A 17,117-nucleotide genomic window follows, 5' to 3' on the forward strand; every position below is an offset into this window, starting at 1 on the left:
TATAACACACATACTGTATAACACACATACTGTATAACTCACATACTGTATAACACACATACTCTATAACACACATACTCTATAACACACATACTGTATAACACACATACTCTATAACACACATACTGTATAACTCACATACTGTATGACTCACATACTGTATAATACACATACTCTATAACACACATACTGTATAACACACATACTGTATAACACACATACTGTATAACTCACATACTGTATAACACACATACTGTATAACACACATACTCTATAACACACATACTGTATAACACACATACTGTATAACTCACATACTGTATAACTCACATACTGTATAATACACATACTCTATAACACACATACTGTATAACACACATACTGTATAACTCACATACTGTATAACACACATACAATATAACACACATACTCTATAACACACATACTGTATAACACACATACTGTATAACACACATACTGTACTAAGGGGCGGGGGGGGGGGTAAAAGGAAACTTTGCTAATTAAATTCTTATTTATTTTTTGCCATTTCAAGCTGACGGATTTGTCTAAAAGTCTGCAAATGATCAGCAAAAAAATGCATCTGTAGATTGTGAGTTAATGTGCATGATGAATGTGGTCTGCAGACAGTGGCCCAAATGTACTGAGCTGTGCTCGTCCTTAACACCTTGCAGCTCCGAATAGCACTGCTTAGTAGATATGTCCTAATGTGCCATCTTCTCCTATCTCTGTACAGGCAGTCCTCGGTTATCCGACACAATGCGTTACTCAAAATGGCGTTGGATAGCGAAACGTTGCAAAGCGAAACACGTTTTCCCATAGGAACACTGTTTAAATTAAAGGTTCCGTTCCTGAAGGCATTTTTAATGCTAAAATACACAAAATATTTTACGCAGGCAATAAGATATGCAGCACACACATAAATTATATAGTGCATATACTGTATTATATATATATAAAATATAATATATAATATAAAAATATAATATATTATATAGTATAATATATATATTATATACACATAAACAACTTTGCAAAGCGTCGTAAGAGCGTTGGATAAGCCATTTTGGCGTTGTAAAAATGAACGTAGTTATGCATTGTATAGCGTTGGATAAGCCTGTATCCCCGAGCAGCGCCACACCCGCTCCTAATACTGAATCATTGGTTTCATGTTACAATTTCTGGCGTGTAATAAAACAAGAATCGGGGCTGAAGGAGACTGAGAAGAGGGAACATGATCCAGTCTTCTGCGTTACTGCCAGCCAGGCTAACTGCCTATAAGGCCAAAGTGAATGATGGGCTCTGTGTATTAAGACTAAAGCTAATAATTAGTTTTAGGGACCCTCTTCACAGTTCCAAAAATCTAAATTTACCAGATACTAGGGGGACACACACACACACACACACACACACACACACACACACACACACACACACACACACACACACACACACACACACACACACACACACACACACACACACACACACACACACACACACACACACACACACACACACACACACACACACACACACACACACACACACACCTCTCCACTCCATGCTGTTTCTTCCTCTGCTTGACCCCACCCCCAGGCTCCTGACACCTCCTCCTGATTGGCTGCATTACCAAGCAACAGTCAAACAGGAAGGAGGAAGCTGCCCAGCCCCCTAGCAACATAGCAACAGTCCTGCTCTCTCCCTGCTCGGGAAAGCAGCATCTCATACACACACACACACACACACACACACACACACACACACACACACTCCATCTCATACACACACACACTCCCAGCATCTCATATACACACACACACACACACACACACACACACACACCAGCATCTCATACACACACACACACAAGCATCTCATACACACACACACACACACACACACACACACACCAGCATCTCATACACACACTCCCAGCATCTCATACTCACACACACACACACACACAACCAGCATCTCATACACACACAGACACTCCCAGCATCTAATACACACACACACACACACACACACACACACACACACACACACACACTCCATCTCATACACACACACACTCCCAGCATCTCATATACACACACACACACACACCAGCATCTCATACACACACATACACACACACACACACACACACACACACACACACACACACACCAGCATCTCATACACACACTCCCAGCATCTCATACTCACACACACACACACACAACCAGCATCTCATACACACACAGACACTCCCAGCATCTAATACACACACACACACACACACACACACCAGCATCTCATACACACACTCCCAGCATCTCATACTCTCTCACACACACACACACACACACACACACACACACACACACACACACACACACACACACACACACACCAGCATCTCATGCACACACACACACACACACACACCAGCATCTCATACACACACTCCCAGCATCTCATACTCACACACACACACACACACACACACACACCAGCATCTCATACACACACAGACACTCCCAGCATCCCATACACACACACACACACACACACACATTACCCACCCACCCCCCAGCGTCTCATACACACACACACTCCCAGCATCTCATACACACACACACACACACACACACACCTGATGAGGGGTTATCCTGAAACGTTGTGTTTCTGTCACTGTAACCATCACTCTGCATCGATTAACCCTATGTACGATTGAGCTAAGCTGCGTATAGTGGAATTAATCTGAAGTGTGTCAGGACGGACGGCTTTTCTTTCAGGATAAAGCTCGCTGCCTTAAAATCGGCAATAAGTGTATAGATCCATCAAGCTCGTCCTCGCATTTTTGAACCCGAGGGCCACAATAAGCTAAGCAGTGGGAGCCTGGCTTCCATATTCAATGTCTTTGTTACTGAGCGCAAATTAATACCCAGGCTACAGTGATAGCATCTTTGCTTTCTTATTCAAAACACAGCAGTAATGTGAAGAAGAAGACATGCTTACAAAGTGCAGAACACTACATGGTACATTTGTAAACAGGGTCAGATTGAATAGCCTCAGGGTTGGAAGTACTTTATATTGTTTGAACAGATAAGATATTGGGCCTCATGCAGAGAGCAGCGCTATTTGAAATTGGAGAGGGGAATAAAAAGTAGCTTTAATGGAGAGTTTTTTTCTCCATATGCAGAAAGGGCATAAAACTGCATTTAGAATCCTGTCTGCATATGGAGAGTTTCACCCGGCGATATGAGCGCTGTTGAAACTAGTGGGGAAAAAATCGGGGGTTTTTTTTTTTTCTCTCCCACCGGCCGCAGAGCGCCAGCTTCTTGCTGGCGAAGGAAAATGTTGAAAATCGCGCCATTTTTTTGCCGCGAACAGCCACTAGATGGCGTTCGCTGCTCTCTGAATACGGCCGTTTTCAACACTGGAGAGATTTATGTTCTCTCCAGCCGCGCGGCGAGTTTCAGAGAAAAAAAAATGGCGCTTTTTTTAAAACTCGCCATTATCTGCCTTTCTAAAGGCAGATTTCGCCAATACATGCCGCTTTCCCTGTTAGCGCTGCTCTCTGCATGAGGCCCATTGAAACATAACCAGGGAGTTGTCTAAATGGAGTTCAGATAAGGAGGACATCTAGTGGAGGGTCACTGGTCAGTGCACATCTCCCACAATTTTCATCTGGACACTGCCTTACAAACACCCTCTGTTATTATTCACCTCCCCCCCCCCCGCTACAATTAGCTTTGTGACCTTATCTATCTTTATCCATTAAACCCCCATCCATTCCCCTTCTCTTCTCCACCTGTTTCTCATCCCTGATTAATTAGTACCTCCTGTTGAGTTAGTCTGAAGGTTACGACCTTTGTTGGGAGACCAGCTGTTCCAGCTGTCCTCCGACCCTCTTCACATAGGACTCTTTGTGGAATGACCAAGTAGTTTAACCCTTACATCTCTGCATTGACGTTATCCTCAGCCATGGTATCAGTATTTCATCCAAACATTGACAGTTCCAGACAAAATAAGACAGATATTTCCCATACGGAATATAAACTAACGTTCTTCATTTCTCTTAGGTTTGCATCTTTTCAACCAATAATTCGGCGATACCGTAAACACACCTGACAGGATGTCTCATGTATTTGGGGTCCTCAAAAGATACTCCCTGTATACGGCCAGCAGAATTACGAAACCAAATGGACTTTTGTTTGAATTACATGTCCTAAAATCATTGGTTGGAACAAAGCTACAATTATGGAACCCCAGCCTGTTCTCCACACTTAGTTCTGGCCCAGCAGACTGTTACAGTTACATTATAGTCGGGGCTGGTTCCGCTGGGTGTGTTTTAGCCAACCGCCTGTCAGAACGCCCCGAAGATTCGGTGTTCGTTCTAGAAGCAGGCCCAAAAGATACACTTTTCGGCAGCAAGAGATTATTGTGGAAGATTCATATGCCGGCAGCATTGATGTATAACCTTTGTAATGATCAATACAACTGGTTTTATCATACTGAGCCCCAGACACACATGAATAACAGGGTAATGTACTGGCCCAGGGGTAGAGTTTGGGGTGGATCGTCTTCACTGAACGCAATGGTCTATATTCGTGGACATGCTGAAGACTACAATCGATGGAACAAAGAAGGGGCCACAGGGTGGGACTATAGCCATTGCTTGCCCTATTTTAAAAAGTCCCAGACACATGAGCTAGGACCTGATGGGTACAGAGGTGAAAATGGGCCACTGCATGTGTCAAGAGGGAAGACGAACCATTCTCTCCATCACTCTTTTATTGAGGCAGCTCAGCAGGCAGGATACCCTTTCACAGAGGATATGAATGGCTACCAACAAGAAGGTGTTGGGTGGATGGACATGACCATATACAAAGGTAAGCTGGGTAGCAGTTGTTGTTTAAATAGATATACCACCTAAAATAAAAATGGAGTCATATAACCAATTGGACATTGGTCAGCTGTTTAAAGCATAGCGACATTGACACGTGATAAACATTTGATAAATAAAATGCATTTCATTATTCGCCTTTGTACATGGCAGAGCATTACGGGAAGAAACATACGAGAAGGAAAGAAAGGGACACAGGGCGCCCCAAAGGGGAAGATAAAATGTATTGTGCAGACAAATAAAGCAGTGAGAACTTATATATATGATGTCTGTAGATCAGTGGGTTCGTAAAACGATGTGTCCGTGCTCCGGCTAGGGAGCTGGGAGACAGGGTAGTACTCAAGGCATGATAAGGCCTCGGCCAGGGTGGCGCTGAGCGGGCGGCCGCGCTCACGCTGGCCGCTATGAAACACATTGCAGCAATGTGTGTGGCCAGCGCCTGCTCGGCGCTTAGCTGCTTGCAGAGCAAGGAAATGTGAAATTGTCGTCCACACACGTGTCACGCGAGCGGTTCGCCCAATGAGAGCGAACCAGCTCCGTGACGTCATGGCAGAATCGCCCCCGCGCGCGCACCTAGCCGGCCACAAATCTCTTGGCCGAGCAGGGAGTGTGACGTCACCGCGTCACTCGCTCCCTGCCTTGCCGTAGCCTTAGATCCCATGCACCGGGATCAGCTGGTGCCTCGGCGCTGATCTGCTTCTTCAGCTGCTCATGGCTGCCCAGGTAAATACTGGCTCGCTCCTCTCATGTGCTTATCACACGTTCCCAGTGTGAGGAGCGGGACAGTATTCACCAGCGCACCGGTATTACGCAGCTGACTGGAGCGGGCGTGGAGAAGCTTCTACCCACAGTTGCTATGTATATATATAATTTGTGGCCCTTTTGGGGGCTCATGGGCTGCACACGTTTCTCACCAAGCTTGTCCTCCACCATTGTATTTACCAGCAGTAATGCTCACTATCTATCCTGTTCTGTATATAACACTTGATATGTACCTTGATATTGAGGTCAGAGATGGAGCTCTGCCAGTGCCTATCTGCATCCAGTGATATCGCGACCTAATGTATCAGCTGAAGAACAAACACTTGTTACCAAGATCCTCTTCGAGGGAACAAAAGCCATTGGTGTTGAGTATATTAAAAATGGACAAAAGAAAAAGGTAAACAGATTTTAATATTGTTATTACAGTCCATTTAAGCAAACCAAAATGTGTACTTCTCGATTTTGTTTTATGCCACCACATGCAAACCTGACAATGGTTTTTGTCAACATTTGCAAAAGCTTTGCCAAGGTTTACACGCGCGTTGGCGACACGACAATCCTGAAGATATTCACATTTGCCATTTTTGGTGAAGTTTTATATATTTGCAACTTTTTGCCAGATGCAAATGTCCAAAATTCCGAAAATGTGCCAACTTTCTGAAAGGCTTCACCAATCTGTACTGCCAAGAACTGCTCTTTAATGAAACTAGGGGTTTGCACATTTTGAGTTTTTAGAATATGGGATGCCACAATCCAGTATGAAAATGTGATGTCATAATGAGCGATGAATGATTTGCAAATGCTTGAAGTTGAATGGTATCTCTCGCAAGGCCGCTATGTTCTTTGGTTTTTATCATCTCTCCTCTTTGCCGGGCGGGGGAACTGAACTAGCCGGTATCGGCGGGAGAAGTAGTAATGCCTATGGGGGGAGGAGGGGGGGTTATGGTATTATGAGATGACCAGGCAGTGTCCTAACTTTATTATTGTAATAATTTAGTAAGGCGACATCTTTGGGAAAAGGGAACTATCGCACGCACGTAGAAAACCATTATGTTTTTAGGACCGATTTAATTACAGTCATTTTAAATTCAGGCTTTTCATGTTAATGCGCTAAAATATGGACAATTGCGCGTCCTTCCAGACCTTTCTGGGAAAATGGGACAAGTCAATGATTTAAGGGACAATCCTGTATATACGGGACGTCTGGCAACCCTATAGTAAACGGGTATTAAATTACTTGACTCATTAGTATAGAGCTGGAGTTTGAGGGAAGAGTAACTTGCCCTTTTTCCAGTCCCTTGGATGGTTCTTGCAGTACAATTAATTATATATGCATTATTATTAATTATTAATTATAATCCCGCAGGTAGAAACTCTGCTCTTTTCTTTCTGAAAGGCTACTTTTCCTTTATTGTAGCCTGTCAAAGCAATCTAAGCACTTGAAAGATCCTCAATAACATCATGGCAACAAATATGTTCACAGATTATTTTAAAAAAATCATATACAATTTTGTAATAATCTACATTAACAAATGAAATATTTTTGGCATAATGTTACGCAGGATCTCTTGAGTGCTTCGATCAGGGCCGACCAACTCCAGTCCTGAAGGGCCGCCAACAGGCCAGGTATTAGGGATATTCCTGCTTCAGCACAGGTGGCTCAATCAATGACTGAGCCACCTGTGCTGAAGCAGGGGAAATCCTTAATACCTGACCTGTTGGTGGCCCTTGAGGACTGGAGTTGGTCGGCGCTGGCTTGGAGGGTTTCTCAGCTTTTTCCTTTATTTGAAGTGTTTATAGTCTGAGAGCTGCGCACTGGCAGTGCCGGCACGTTTGTGAAGGGGATCCTTTCCCATTATACTTACCTGAAGCGGGAGCGTGTTTATTTTTAAAGTCTGATTTATTTGCAGCCTGTAACTGTTTCCTGTAGGCGTACGCCAGTAAAGAAGTGATTCTGAGTGGTGGAGCTATAAACTCTCCGCAGCTTCTTATGTTGTCTGGAATTGGAAATGCTGATGATCTGAGAAAGTTAGGTATCCCAGTAATCTCCCACCTTCCAGGTAAGCCCCTTACATTCACAGAAAGGCTCACACCGTGGCTTACTTACTATAGCAACATACAGACACCAAAACCTCATTAGTGAGCGCTGGGGGAATGTATTAACTACTACACTACCGTATATTGTCCTTAAACTGATGTCTCATGCTGCATGGTGTATAATGGTCTAAGTCAGGAGGGGGGGGGGGGAGGGGGCACACCCCAGTCCTCAAGGGCCACAAGCAGGTCAGATTTTAAGGATAGCACTGCTTCAGCACAAGTGTCTCAGTCGTTGACTGCGTCACCTGTGCTGAAGCTGGGATATCCTTAAAACCTGTTGGTGTCCCTTCAGGACTGGATTTGACCACCCCTGGGCGAAGAGCTGGGTATGTAGGTATTCACTGTCTTGCCTGTTGGTGTGCAGCATAATAGCACAATGTTTCGACCTACTCAGAGGTCTTTACAAGTCACACATGCCAGCCACGTGATAAAGACCTCTGAGTAGGTCGAAACGTTGTGCTATTCTGACATAATAATCCGTAGTGCCTTGAATCATCCATTCATATCTATGCCCAGGATTTCTCTGACCCAGAAGCACCGGTATAAAACTGCAAGTATTTTGCTTATTTTGGTGTCCAGCATAATCCTTATTTACAGAGTGGCAGCCACGCGCACAGTGCATTAATTACAGAGTGGCAGCCACGCGCACAGTGCATTAATTACAGAGTGGCAGCCACGCGCACAGTGCATTAATTACAGAGTGGCAGCCACGCGCACAGTGCATTAATTACAGAGTGGCAGCCACGTGCACAGTGCATTAATTACAGAGTTGCAGCCACGCGCACAGTGCATTAATTACAGAGTGGCAGCCACGCGCACGGTGCATTAATTAGAGTGGCAGCCACGCGCACAGTGCATTAATTACAGAGTGGCAGCCACGCGCACAGTGCATTAATTACAGAGTGGCAGCCACGTGCACAGTGCATTAATTACAGAGTTGCAGCCACGCGCACAGTGCATTAATTACAGAGTGGCAGCCACGCGCACGGTGCATTAATTAGAGTGGCAGCCACGCGCACAGTGCATTAATTACAGAGTGGCAGCCACGCGCACAGTGCATTAATTACAGAGTGGCAGCCACACGCACAGTGCATTAATTACAGAGTGGCAGCCACGCGCACAGTGCATTAATTACAGAGTGGCAGCCACGCGCACGGTGCATTAATTAGAGTGGCAGCCACGCGCACAGTGCATTAATTACAGAGTGGCAGCCACACGCACAGTGCATTAATTACAGAGTGGCAGCCACGCGCACAATGCATTAATTACAGAGTGGCAGCCACGCGCACAGTGCATTAATTACAGAGTGGCAGCCACACGCACAGTGCATTAATTACAGAGTGGCAGCCACACGCACAGTGCATTAATTACAGAGTGGCAGCCACGCGCACACTGCATTAATTACAGAGTGGCAGCCACGCGCATAGTGCATTAATTACAGAACAGATAGAGGGATGAGTGTGTATAAATATAATTTCACTTCTTTTAGGAGTTGGACAAAATCTTCAGGATCATTTAGAAGTGTACATACAGCAGCAATGCACCAAACCTATTACTTTGTATAAAGAACAGAAGCCAATTAGGATGATAAAGATTGGGTTGGAGTGGTTCTGGAAATTTACGGGTAAGTAGAAGGTTCTGCAATGATAAATTGCACATTAAGTCAAATGTAACAATATTATTAATAGATGTATCTAACTACAGAATGTTCCAAGACATTTGAAGTGGGAAATCGCACAGCCCAAAGTTTCTGTAATTATAAGAATCGAACAGTTCTTTTTGCTATAACTTATGCCTGATGAGAATATATGTTTTCTACCAGTTTATTGCAGTAAAAGATGATGAAGATCCAGTTTTATAGCACTTTAAACAAGATCTTGCGGTTATCCTGTAAGCATTTAATTGACTAAGTTTTCAGGCAAAACTGTTTATTATTGAGCTTAGAAACGAGCCATTTGTCTCATCCATGAGTCCATTTTTGGATACAGGTTTCAGTGTTTTTCAAGTGGAAAAAAATGGCCTTACCTCTTCATATTCCATAGAAAAAGAACAAAAATCAGCAATTCCAACTTCACTTTTAAAACACACCGTGTATATGTTTACAGCCAACTCACCCCCCCCCCCCCCCCCCAGCCAGTTACAGTCTAAAGATCCCCTGGCATAAAGGATCAACAATGACGACTGGAACTTTACAACGCGATGAAGTTTGTACCATGTATTATCACTTTATCAAACCTGTTATCTAAAATATCACAACATTATCGCACAAACCGTTCTCTTCTCGCTCGCGGTCGGTAGGTTACGGGGCTACTGCACATCTAGAATCTGGTGGGTTTATCCGAAGTGGTCCCGGAGTTGAACACCCGGATATCCAGTTCCATTTTCTTCCCTCCCAAGTGATAGATCACGGGCGCGTGAGTCCCACGTTGGAGGCGTATCAGGTGAGGGCGTCAGTCACGATTCGGAAGATTGGAACAATGTTTTTTTGTTTGGTACACTTAGAGATGTATGCTGCTATGTTTGTACGTTTGGTGCAAAATTAGATATCTTGTCTTGGCTCGTATGTTGTGCCTACTTACAAGATGTAAGTTGTATACAAGCGATTTAGACACACAATGGTCTCTGCTAGGGATGTTGTTCTCCACTCTATGAAGCAGTCTCCAGTAATCAGCTCAGCAACCAAGTGTATGTGAAGAAAAATGATACCATAGTGCAGACCAATATAATGTTAAAACTAAACTTTATGATTTTTAAAATTGAACACTTACAATAAAATTGAATATAATAAGCATTGTTCACAATATTAGTGAGGAGAGAAGAGTGTGTTAGCTTCCGGCTCACCCGCCTCTTCCGATGGAACTTGATGTAATCAGCCTCTCTCTGTGACCTGATGTCTCTGGCGGTGGACTGTGTACCCAGGCTGTGTCCTCCCGTGGGTTGTTAGACTCCCCTTCTGCTGTTGCAGCTTGGAGCTGCCTCTCGGGTGGGCGATCCCGCCTCTCTCACTGCCGATACGTCACTTCCGCTTTGTTCCGTCACGTCACTTCCGGGCGCGGCTGATGGAATTTCTGAATGGCGATCACGCCTCTCTCCTCTCTCCTGACAGGACGGCTCCCACTCTGTCAGGAGAGAGGAGAGAGGCGTGATCGCCATTCAGAAATTCCATCAGCCGCGCCCGGAAGTGACGTGACGGAACAAAGCGGAAGTGACGTATCGGCAGTGAGAGAGGCGGGATCGCCCACCCGAGAGGCAGCTCCAAGCTGCAACAGCAGAAGGGGAGTCTAACAACCCACGGGAGGACACAGCCTGGGTACACAGTCCACCGCCAGAGACATCAGGTCACAGAGAGAGGCTGATTACATCAAGTTCCATCAGAAGAGGCGGGTGAGCCGGAAGCTAACACACTCTTCTCTCCTCACTAATATTGTGAACAATGCTTATTATATTCAATTTTATTGTAAGTGTTCAATTTTAAAAATCATAAAGTTTAGTTTTAACATTATATTGGTCTGCACTATGGTATCATTTTTCTTCACATACACTTGGTTGCTGAGCTGATTACTGGAGACTGCTTCATAGAGTGGAGAACAACATCCCTAGCAGAGACCATTGTGTGTCTAAATCGCTTGTATACAACTTACATCTTGTAAGTAGGCACAACATACGAGCCAAGACAAGATATCTAATTTTGCACCTTTGAAATAACTGTCTACACTTAGATTGTTTTTGTCTTTTTTGTTCTATTTCCCTCCATGCTCCCCCTGGAATACAACGAAAGTGACGATTTGCGGGACTACCGAAACCAGTCCCTACCAGCTGGGTTTGAGCAGGGGGTTTGAACATTTTAAATATTTACACCTGCACGTTATTTTGAGCACGTCTTTATTGTTATACAAATAATTGATTTTGTTTAAAATATTCACTATATAGTTTGTAGTGAAACACTTATAGAGCTAGCGCCGTTTTTTCACCTTCACTCAACATGTTTGTACGTTTCTCATCTCTTACAACCTCTCCAGCAGTGGGGTTAAAAAAAAATGTCTTCCATTCCTGTACAAAGAAGTCACTAATGAGGCCTGTTTGATTAAAGATTATTTTATTGTTTCTAATTGAAAAGAAAACCACGAGACTGGATTCCCATTTTTCCACCCGAGGGCCTGTAATATATTGCCTCTCTTTTTTACCTTTATGAGGAGCCTGGGATGTCCACTGAACCTCACAATTAGCAGCACTCTCATGGCCCTTCATGATGTTGCCTGAATGTCAATGTTGTTGCTTGTGTCCAAGACCAATTGCAACCACTCCTGACAGCCGCTGCCACATGGGAAGAGGGCGGTTTCCTCTTCCATTTCTGGGGTGCAAGTTAGGAACATGTGTCTGTTGCAGTAGTGGTCTCGTGGTCCTAGGGACGCATAAGTAAATACCTTTAGAAGCATATTCGGCAAACTTAGGACCCAGGACTAGAGTCTCCATCCCGGTTATTGAGAGGGGGGGTGTGTCTGCTACTTCTCCTGTCAGCAGCCTGGCAGGGCCCCCCATCTCTCTTTCATATTCTCCCCCTTCCCTCCCTATTTTCTTCTCCCCACACCTCTCTCCCCCCTCCCCCATCACACACCTCTCTCTCCCCCCTCCCCCTTTCTCTCCCCCCCCCTCCCCCTTTCTCTCTCCCCCTCCCCCTCTCTCTTGAAACCTAACCTATTGGGGGGGTCTTGAGGACTGGAGTTGAGCGCCCCTGGTGTAGACCACATGCAAATCACTTTAGCACAGCCATATACAACCCAACGCGTTTTTGGTCCCTCGCCATGAATGGGTTAACTTGGCAGATTTCTGTTTTTCGTTAAGTTTAAAAGTCCCCTGCAGTAATTTGAGATCCAGAAATATAATTACAGATGAGTCAGAAACTCAGAATTCCCTTAGAGCGCTTCTGTGCCAGACTATTCTTAGTGATAATGGGTCGCTGGAATCAGAACTAACAGGTTTCAGGTGATTGCAATGACAGCTTGAAGGGTAAAGTACATGTCAGGTCAATAGAAGATTCTTATTTAAATTCATCGTTTGGTTTTAAAAACGATGCTGTAAATATCTAGTGTGCTGTCTAATCAACAGCTGCACATCTGATTCAAATTAGCCAAATGTTAGCAATCATTAAAATGTCATTTCATACATATTTTAATGTTGTTTTTGCAGCTTTTAGTATCTCTGCTGCATAACTAAGCGTGGTGTCAGCACCCCAGAGTCCATGTAGTTATATAACTGTGACACGGCTGGATCTGTTACCACTTTGTAAAAGGTTTACTGGGTATTGTGGTCCAAGCTAAGTATCCCACAATCTAAATATTTATATGCAATATATGGGTTCTGGAAAAGGTAGAAATTGTTCACTTCTGACGTATGACGTTTATGGCACAAAAATCATTTTTGTAACAACTTAAAAAATGTAATTTAACTGCTTGAACCAATTTAATTGTCCCTTAATCCAGGGGCGCTCAATTCCAGTCCTCAAGTTTCCTCAACAGGTCAGGTTTTCAGGATATCCCAGCTTCAGTACAGGTGGCTCAATCAGTCCCTGCTTCAACACAGTGGCTCAATCACAGTCTGAGCCTCTGATTGAGCCACCTGTGCTGAAGCTGGGATATCCTGAAAACCTGACCTGTTGGGGGGCTTGAGGACTGGATTTGGCCACCTCTGCCTTAATCCAACATGTGACAAATTTCAGGATCTTTGTGAATGAAGAAGTTTTTTTTTAGGAAGGTTGAGCTAAAGCTTGAGGATTCTCTCCAAGGTCCTACATAATACACGGTGACATTGCAAGGCAGAGCGTAGCTGAAGAAACTTAAACCCCTCCCAGGTTTAAACCCCTCCCTGGTCTGTTTTTGTTTTCGGAGGTATCTACTTTATAAAACTGTAGTTCTCCTGGGTGTTAGATCCTTAGTGAAGACAATGTCACAATACGGTCTTTGTGTCCAATTGGTCCTTGTATTAGATCAGATATACAGATGCTGCTGCAAGATGAACAAAAAGAGAAAGGAAAATAGCGCCGTATGTCTGATCATTCACAGAACCAGGGGTCTCTTGTACGACTCTGCTCACTCTTGCACGGAAGCATATGGAGGTCACTTTTTCTGCAGACTTGGCTTGTCCTTATGGTGTTGTGAACACGCGTGTTCACTCTGCTGCAGCTCAGAGATTCCCCATAAATAAAGGAAATAGGCACAGTGTAAAAACTTCAATACATTTAATATGCGCTCCCGACCAAATTCAAACGTACAAAGTTTCTGCTCGATTGGTGCCGCTTTAAAATGCCATCCGCAGCCTGATAAGACTTGGGTTGCCGGCGTCTCCAACGATCGTCTCCCCTCAATGACGTCACTGGTTGGCCGCCACCTCCATCTATGTGGTCCTGCATCAGTTAGCTTCACCCAACGCGTTTCGTGACCACTCGGGGTCGCTTCCTCAGGGGTATTGGCTACTCTCACTGTTAGGCTTTAAATAGTCCTTACATGTCCATTAACGCTTTAACTGCCAAAGAGTGTTAAAGGCAAAGTCCATGGTGTCTAATCTGGCAATGTCCATGCATCGCAGCACATAGCTAAAAAAAACTCTCTCAGCCTGACTCTTGGGCTCAGTGTTTCCACTTTCCCATGTCAGATCTTGCTAAATTTCCTGGTTTGTCCTTCTTGTGCTCAACTTGCCGAAGCAAGGAAAGTAGGCCTCTAAATGCAGCACACTCGATCCAAGGTAGTGATGATTAAGTTAAAATATAGCCTTTATTTTAACTTAATCATCACTACCTTGGATCGAGTGTGCTGCATTTAGGGGCCCTTCTTTCCTTGCTTCGGCAAGGTTTCGTTCTCGCATTATTACAGTATATGCTCCTAGCACCTTGTCCTTCAGTGACTGTTGCAAGAGTCATTTCCCGCTCTCTCCCTAACCCCCTATACAACTCAACTGTTGCTCAGTCAGCACAGCAGTGAGGCAGGAAGCTCAGCACAGCCTTTATTTTAGGAGAGACAGAAACTTTAATAGTAATGGGAGTATTGAGTCCTTAACATGATTATATGGTATGTTTTGTATTGTCTAATGTTTTGAATGCTATTTCAGGTCCACGTTGGAACCATGAGAGGCACCAGTGTGGGTTGGCTGAAACTGAAGAGCAGGGACCCAAAGGACCCTCCCATCATTAACCCAAACTATTTGTCAACAGGTGGGTTGAGAAAAGTACTTCAAGAATTAAATAGCAGGGGAGTGAAACTGCACAAGTATTTTTTTATTTTATTGATTTCTGCAGTTTAAATGATAATCGGTATAACTTTAGGAATCAGTTTATAAGGAGCCAACAAAATCTAAAAAGAAGATTGGATTGTTTTAGCACTTTGAAAGGGAGAATGTTGGTGCTTAACCGTTGAAGTGCAGGGAAGTCAACAACACATAAGTGACATGAACCTTCCAGCACTGTGATGGCGCAATCGCTCGTGTAGTAATCACATGGTAGTATCCTGACCCCGGATATCAGGAACATTGGAGTTTCTCATTTGCGTCCACAGCTCCATGAGAGATGCACTTGTTATCTTCACTAGAAAGCACACGAGCCATCAATGTTCCAGCCTATGTGACGTCCATTGGGTATGTTAATGGCATCCTAACAGTAAACTTCTGTGACTGTATTAGGTGATAGTTGTCATGGTGAAGACTTGCGGAAGAGATATAATGATATCAGAAAGAGGTGTGGGTAGGTTTCCTCAAAAAAGTTAGTTTTTAGTGACGCTTTAAAGCCTGGAAATGTCTGATGTGGGGCAGGGTTTGCCTAAGTGAGCTGTGTCCATGAATGAAATGTGTGTGAGGGGAGATTATGTTGGAAGATGAGAGAAGGAGGCCATGGAAAGAGTAGAGGATGTGGGGAGTATGTAGGGGTGGTTTTTGTAATGTATGAGGGGGGGGGGGGTATGATATCATCTGATAATTCCAAAAAAACATTGTAACTCACTGTAAGCCTGCCTGGTAAAGTTTTTAGTTCCCTAATGCTGCTCTGGGAATGGCCAGGTACTAGCGCATACACATGGCTCTTGTGCCAAAACAACACAGTAATTGGTAGTGTGGAAATGGCGGATCGAGTCCATGGCGCTCAGGAAGCTGCGAACTTGATCGGAAAAGAAGAGGAGAATGTCCTCTTCTTTCTACAACATCGTGGAAAGGAACCACGCCATGTCACGTAGCCACTGTATCAGAACATCCATGGCCGTCTAGCACAGGGGTGCGCAAGTCCCGTCCTCAAGGATCACCATCAGGTCAGGTTTTAAGGATAACCCTGCTCCAGCACAGGTGGTTCTGTAAGTGGCTCAGTCTTCGACCCCTGCTCCAGCCCCATCGGCGTTCTAGCATCAAAAAAAGGTTACCTTATAATTTATGGAACTTTACTCATCGTGGTTTTCCAGAATTTTGGGGGATTGTACTGGTGGCTATACAGTATGTAACTGTAGCAGGAAATATTCTTAAAATAAACACACATCAATGTCCTTAATTAAAATGAACTAAAAATATTATCAAGAGGAAGTATATTTTCTAACAGAAACACTCATTATCTCTAGTATATTTGTCATTCATTTTGTATTTTTAAAATTTCTGGGTTAACCAAAGAAAACATTAGATTATGGAAGAATACTTTATTTTAAGATATTTTGAAGACCAAACAATCCTTAAATAGCACCCACCACTATTCCTCAAAAACTGGAAAACACAGATTTTGCCAAAATACATGAAATGTGCAGGAAGCTACCGATCACTTATTACAGCTGAAGTAGTTTTGATGTTTTCTTTACAGAAAAGGACATTTTGGATTTCCGGCACTGTGTAAAGTTATCACGAGAGATTTTTGCTCAGAAAGCATTTGATAACTTCCGTGGTCCAGAGGTTCTGCCAGGACCAAGTATTCAGTCGGATGAGGAAATAGATGCCTTCATCAGGCACAAATCTGATACTGCCTACCACGCTTCCTGTACCTGTAAAATGGGACAACCAACGGACACCAGTGCTGTTGTTGATCCAGAGACAAAGGTTATAGGTGTGGAAAATCTAAGGGTTGTAGATGCCTCTATCATGCCCAGCATTGTCAGCGGGAACTTGAATGCACCCACCATCATGATGGCGGAGAAAGCTTCTGATATCATCAAGGGTCTCCCTTCCCTTCAAGAGAAAAACATTCCAGTTTATACGCCAAAGACATTGGAGACTCAGCGATAGACAAACGTATAATTGTTGTCTGTGTGAATTGTATCGGAAGCTGCTCACAATGTATCAGTGCACAGAAACATAGAACACACGATAAACCTAACTACGACCTTAA

The 17,117-nt window shown here is 44.0% G+C and overlaps 1 protein-coding gene across 2 annotated transcripts in view; it reads left to right on the forward strand.

Moving 5' to 3' along the window:
• Positions 1-17,117, forward strand: part of CHDH (choline dehydrogenase) — a 32,514-nt gene extending 15,397 nt beyond the window's left edge. For both annotated transcript variants that reach the window (XM_075574890.1, XM_075574889.1), the window contains exons 2-8: positions 4,095-4,904; positions 5,926-6,077; positions 7,611-7,740; positions 9,267-9,401; positions 10,076-10,218; positions 14,879-14,981; positions 16,596-17,117. In XM_075574890.1, coding sequence (XP_075431005.1) covers positions 4,148-4,904; positions 5,926-6,077; positions 7,611-7,740; positions 9,267-9,401; positions 10,076-10,218; positions 14,879-14,981; positions 16,596-17,014 — 1,839 coding nt within the window. In that variant the 5' untranslated portion in view covers positions 4,095-4,147 and the 3' untranslated portion in view covers positions 17,015-17,117. The remainder of the gene's footprint in view (positions 1-4,094; positions 4,905-5,925; positions 6,078-7,610; positions 7,741-9,266; positions 9,402-10,075; positions 10,219-14,878; positions 14,982-16,595) is intronic.

The sequence above is a fragment of the Ascaphus truei genome, chromosome 17 (genome assembly GCF_040206685.1).
Source record: "Ascaphus truei isolate aAscTru1 chromosome 17, aAscTru1.hap1, whole genome shotgun sequence".
NCBI classification, from domain to species: Eukaryota; Metazoa; Chordata; class Amphibia; order Anura; family Ascaphidae; genus Ascaphus; species Ascaphus truei.